Consider the following 6,110-nt stretch of genomic DNA (forward strand, 5'->3'; position numbering starts at 1 on the left):
GTACACATCATTCAATTTAGCTGCTGCGAATTATAGTCCGAAAATTACGGTACTTACTGTAGCGGCTAAATCATAATGAAATGAAACAGACAATGTAACTCAAAAATAAAACTGACGCTAAGTCAAGACAAGAATATCCTATCTGTGCATTTTATTCCAATGATCCAATATCATACAGTACTCAACAGCAATTAAGTTTGCCCTGCAGCCTTTCCTGTGGCTCTCCTCATGCTAACCCTGGTTAAAAACCTTCGCCCTCTCTCCACCTGGCTCCAATAAATTCAGAATCACCAGATGCCCAAACACACTTTCAAAATCAAAGCATAAAGAATGAATACTAGCTACAGCCGATAAATACATGGATTGCTTTGTGTTTAAAACATTGTTTGTGTAAATTAAGATGATCCTGATATAAACTGCGCTAATCTGGATTGTTGTATTGCTTTAGGTACTTTGAACGTGCTTGAATTGTACTCCTAATAACTGTACAAATGCTGATAAGTGTTTAGATTTAATACACTTTACTGCTCGTTGTTGAGTTACAGAGTTCTGCACATGTCTCCAATAAAAACATAATCACCTTCAAAAACCACCTTCAAAATAAAAGCCTAAAGACTTAATATAGCCAAGCCAAGTCCCTGAAGACTGAGCTACTGCCGACAAAACACATGGATTACTTTGTTTATAAAACAATTACAAAAACATTGCTTTCGGTGTTTAAAAAGTGCAGACATGTCACTCCTAAGAACCTGTACAACCCTGATGATTACAGGAGTGTTTACATGAAATACACACACACTTTATAGAGTTACAGAGTTCTTCTCCTGTCATTAATCTGATCTCCTGCTTCCTCCCACAGAGCTGAAGATCCCCATCAGGATCGCAGCAGTGGGAGTGGGGGACCAGGAGGAAGACCCTCTGAAACCCACTAAACCAGACTCTGAGGGCCCGGAGAAAGGCCCCTGCTGCCCCTGCCCCAAATCAGTGGAGGACCTGGAGGCCGAGGCCGCGGACGCCTCCTACAGGAAGGTGTTCGAGAACTTCCTGCACAACTCCATCTTCACCCCGAGGTAACCACGGCGATTAATACCTTATTAACAGAGGAGGGAAGTAGTGGAGAAGAAATACCAGTTGATTTTATTTCGATTACGTTGTTTTCGTAATCGTTGCAAGCCATAATCGTAATTGAGATTAAAATACGATTAATCGAGCAGCCCTAAGGTTAAGTAGAATTCCTCCTCTACGGGACGAATAAAGAGTTCTGATTAAAACTGCTCTTCCATCTTCCTCCCTCTCTTCTTCCTCTTCCTCTCTCCTTCAGACCAGCGGATCGTAAACGCAGAGATCTTTTCGGAGTCGCAAACTCGACTCACTCTCGTCGCAACCGCCTCCTTTCCTCCAACACCTCTTCCTCCTCTCCTCCTCCTCCTCTCTCTCCTCCGAACGCTGGCAGTAACAGCAGCTCGACGGACGCTGATCCGGCAGAGAAAGAGTTTGACTTCGTGGAGCAGGCGGTGGACGAGCGCGAGCTGCAGATCTTCGGCCTGCAGCCGTTCACCGTCTACAGAATCGATATCCACGCCTGCAACCGGCAGGTCCAACGCTGCAGCGCCGCTGAGTTCGTGTTCTCCAGAACCAAACCGGCAGGTGAGAGGAACTTCTGGTTATATATTGGGGGAGGCGCAGTGGGTTGTGTGTTGGTGTTGGGATCAGGGGGTCACAGGTTCAAACCCCACTGCAGTCAGCATGTCGTTGTGTCCCTGATAGATGTCCCGATCCGATCACGTGATCGGGGATCGGAGCCGATCGCGTGATTTTCAAAAGATCGGAATCGGGAGAAAAAAATCAGGGATCAGGATTTTTTTTTTAAAAGATTAATTTTAATTTTTTTAATAAATACTTTTTTTAAATTTTGAATTCAATGTTACAAAACAAAAATGACCATGTTCAAGTCTTAAAGTCATCCTGAGGCCTTAGTTTTGGTTTCAAATGACACAACATCATGTATGTGTTGCTTCTTTGGGGCTTGTTTTCATAGACCTGGTTGCTTATTTCTCTCAAATCTGGCAACAGAGTGGGCAGGGCGCAGTGTCTAATTGTAGCAGTAAGCTAACGAGTACTGAAAGCTTTATTTTGTTTTGATCCAACGCTGCACAACTGAACTGATCCAATGCTGCTGTGAAAGAAAGAAGCTATATCCATGTTGGATAGAATATCCAATTTAAATAAAAAAATAACCTTAAGGGACAACTTGAATGCTTTTTTTTCTCTTAATGCATTGCATAAAGATCGGATCGGGAAAAATCGGTATCGGCAAATTGTCAAAATCAAATGATCGGAATCGGATCAGGAGCAAAAAAAGGTGATCGGGACATCCCTAGTCCCTGAGACACTTCACCCCAAATTGCTCGCTTTGGATAAAAGCGTCTAACAAGTGACATGATATGTAATCTATTGATGATTAGGAAGTTTTACGAGCACATCGGGTTCCCGTGGTTCCCTAAAAAGCCCAAAAAGGCATTGAATTTATAATTGAAAAGGTTTTAATTGATATTAAAATGTTGCAAATCTTCCTAAAGACTTAAGGGGCACCTCTGAACGTCTCAGGAACAAAGACCCCCTCTCTTTTTGTCCTGATCCATCTTTATAAAAACCAGATCCAAGCTTGCAGGTGAGAGGACCATCTGTTTAGACATGTGATCATTAAGAGCAGAGTAGTTAAATCAGAGTTCCCGTGGGTCCTTAAAAAGTCCTAAAGTCTTAATAATGCAAATACAAATTAAAATCAGCCATATTTTGGGTGTTTTAAACTCATCATAATTGATATGTTCTTCTCAAATGTATTAGTGTGAAGGTCATTTAATAAATAGAAAAGTCTTAAATCAGACTTACATTAAGCTGTAGGAACCTTGAACCTTAATTTAAATACATTTAACTTCCTGAAGACTTAAAGGTCACCTGATGCCAAATCCACTTCTTCATGTCTTAAATACATGAACATGTGCCCCCTGCAGGTGAGAGGACCATCTGTTTAGACAATTAACACCTTTTACTAGTGAAGAAGCCCTTTCATTGGATTAGGTTAGCTCGTAGTTGTTAGGATTAACCTTCCTGGATACAACGGGCTGTTGCAGAAATCGAATGTCAAACGTCATTCAAAGTCAACTTTATTGTCAATCTTTCAGTTTGTGTGTACAGACAGAGAGATCGAAGTACCGTTTCCCACAATCCCGAATACAAAAACACAAAAATATATATATACACAATCGACAGACACATTTATACATATGCACACATTAAGACATAAATAAAATCACAACAATCAATATAAACAAAATACCAGTCACTTCAGTATCATGGGAAATGTACATTAGTGCAAGAAGAAGCGTTACTAGCAAATCGGGGTTCCCGTGGGTCCCTAAAAAGTCCAAAGAGGCATTGAATTTATGAATGAAAAGGCTTTAATTGATATTAAAATGTTGCAAATCTTCCTAAAGATATCTTTTATACACACACACATATTTACGTATGTGTGAACAGACCCCTCTTTTTCTTTCGGTGTCAATACAGTAATACGTTTTACTAGCAAAGAAGCCCTTTCATTGGATCCAGTAAGCTGGTAGTTGTTAGGGTTAACTTGCCCGGATACGACAGGCTGTTGCAGAAATCGTGTATAACGTGTTCTCCGTGTGGTTCTCCAGAGAAAGCGGATGACGTCCCCGGGCCGGTGTCCTGGGAGTCTCAGGAGGAGGACTGGGTGTTCCTGCGCTGGCCTGAGCCCCTCCGCCCCAACGGACTCATCCTCATGTACGAGATCAAGTTCAAACTGGCTGCGGAGGTGAGAAAACACACAACTTCCTGCAACATCACTGAGGAGCTGAAAGAGAGAAGAAATGATTTAAAAAGGTTATTCTTGTAGAAGTTGATTATAGTGAAATATCAGACCAATACCCCCTTCAAACATACTATACCCTCCTTTTTAACTAAAGGAACCCCTGGTTTGTGGGTTGTATTGATCAATGAATTGGGTGGCCTATTGGCCTTGCATACATACAGTATATATTGATCAATGAGCTGACATAACAAACCGTTTTATTTATTAATCACGAGGGAGAATGCATTGGCACTTTACGTTTTATAGCACAGTTAAGATAGTGTGTGTGTGTGTGTGTGTGTGTGTGTGTGTGTGTGTGTGTGTGTGTGTGTGTGTGTGTGTGTGTGTGTGTGTGTGTGTGTGTGTGTGTCAGACGGAGAAGCACGAGTGTGTGTCCGGTCAGACGTATCAGAGCCAGCGAGGCGTCAAGCTGTCCAACCTCAGTCCAGGAAATTATTCCATCAGAGTGAGAGCGACGTCTCTGGCAGGAAACGGATCCTGGACTCCGGCTGTGGATCTCTACGTGGCTGAGAGTAAGAAACACACACACACACACGGACGGACGGACGGACACACACAACAAAAAGACTCTTAGTGTAGTTGCCATTTAAAGATTTTGCCAAACCTGGAGTGTTTCGGGGGGTTATTGAGGATAATGAATCCATTGCTGATATTTTCAGGACCAACAAATTGCAGTTTTAACCAGAAAGTGGCCATATGTGTACTCCTATTGGACTGATTTAGATGAATTGTGGGTAGATTTTTAAGTTTAGGGGACTCGAAACTGCCATTTTTCCTCAAACTTAAAAATCGACCCACAATGCATCAAAATCCCCCCCCAGGGAGAGTACAAATATGACCACTTTCTGGTTAAAACTGCCATCGTTGTTCCTGAAAATGTCAGAAATGGACTCAGCATCCCCATAACCCCGAAACACTCATAAATGGTCCGAATCAGCTAAGCCATTTTTAAACTATTGTCCCCATTGGCTTTAATGCCTTTTAATGCTAATCAACGCAACTTATGCTAATTATGCTAATTATTCAGGTTAGCATCCGGAAGTTTCTATGTTCTGGAGACCCTTAGTATACATTTCTAACATAAACCTTTGGGGTACTCAACATTTCTGGGTTCACAACAGGACTCTCTGAGCTGTTGAACTGCTTCACTTCTTTGTATCTGAACAAACGGCAGAGAAATGATGAAGCCTTTTAATCATGAAAGTAATCAAAGTGTTTCCCCGACAGGATATGAGAACTTTCTTTACGCCATGATCTTTGTTCCCATCGTCATCATCCTCCTCCTCTGCCTCCTGGTCTCCATGCTGGTGGTCTTCAACAAGAAAAGGTGTGTGTGTTTCTTTTCAAAACTGCAGTATGTGTGTGTGTAGTTTATTTTTATTAAACTGGAATTTCTACGATGAAATTATAATAATATTCGTTAACACAGGAAGAAAAATGTGCTTTTTACTTGTTTTCAAAACTTTGATATTCATGATTTTAAAGCATGCAGATACCACGAGTATGCATGCATGAGGTGTGTGTGTGTGTGTGCATGTGTGTGTGTGTGTAATACTCTCGTTTTCGTTCGTGTCAGGAACAGCGACCGGCTTGGAAACGGGGTCCTTTACGCCTCCGTCAACCCGGAGTACTTCAGCGCCGCAGAAAGTGAGTAAAATGATCAAAGTAGAAGTACTGACTAAACTTCTTTACTCAAGTCAAAGTAAAGAGGCTTTGAAATGTACTTCAGTAAAAAGTACCCATAACTAGCAGCTGTTTTAAAGAGTACCTGACCTCCCTTTATATTAATAGAACAATAATGTCATTGTTAGCTAATGAATGTTTCCATGCTGAACAACGGCAACATGACAACGTTTCCATTGGTCCCTCTTCTTTAGAGAAGACCAGGAAATGATGGATACACGGATCGTGTTCAAATCAATAGGCACGCAATGACTCTAAATAATAATGATCACGCCACCAAACACACATTCAGACTAAAGGAACCAGCCTGTTTGGAAAATGAGAGAAGTAGAAAGTACAGGTATTTGTGTTCAACATGTAAGAAGTAGAAAGTACAGGTATTTGTGTTCAACATGTAAGAAGTAGAAAGTACAGGTATTTGTGTTCAACATGTGAGAAGTAGAAAGTACAGGTATTTGAGTTCAACATGTAAGAAGTAGAAAGTACAGGTATTTGTGTTCAACATGTAAGAAGTAGAAAGTACAGGTATTTG

At 41.3% G+C, this 6,110-nt stretch overlaps 1 protein-coding gene across 1 annotated transcript in view; it reads left to right on the plus strand.

Moving 5' to 3' along the window:
* Positions 1-846: 846 nt before the first annotated feature.
* The window catches only part of LOC104962938 (insulin-like growth factor 1 receptor), a gene marked incomplete at its 5' end in the record, with an annotated part of 10,684 nt that continues 5,420 nt past the window's right edge, over positions 847-6,110 (plus strand). The window contains 6 exons of the mRNA XM_010791451.1: positions 847-1,070; positions 1,322-1,647; positions 3,702-3,838; positions 4,248-4,407; positions 5,123-5,222; positions 5,472-5,535. Of these exons, the coding sequence (XP_010789753.1) occupies positions 847-1,070; positions 1,322-1,647; positions 3,702-3,838; positions 4,248-4,407; positions 5,123-5,222; positions 5,472-5,535 (1,011 nt within the window). The remainder of the gene's footprint in view (positions 1,071-1,321; positions 1,648-3,701; positions 3,839-4,247; positions 4,408-5,122; positions 5,223-5,471; positions 5,536-6,110) is intronic.

Source organism: Notothenia coriiceps, unplaced genomic scaffold (assembly GCF_000735185.1).
Source record: "Notothenia coriiceps isolate Sejong01 unplaced genomic scaffold, NC01 NC01_scaffold00035475, whole genome shotgun sequence".
NCBI lineage: Eukaryota > Metazoa > Chordata > Actinopteri > Perciformes > Nototheniidae > Notothenia > Notothenia coriiceps.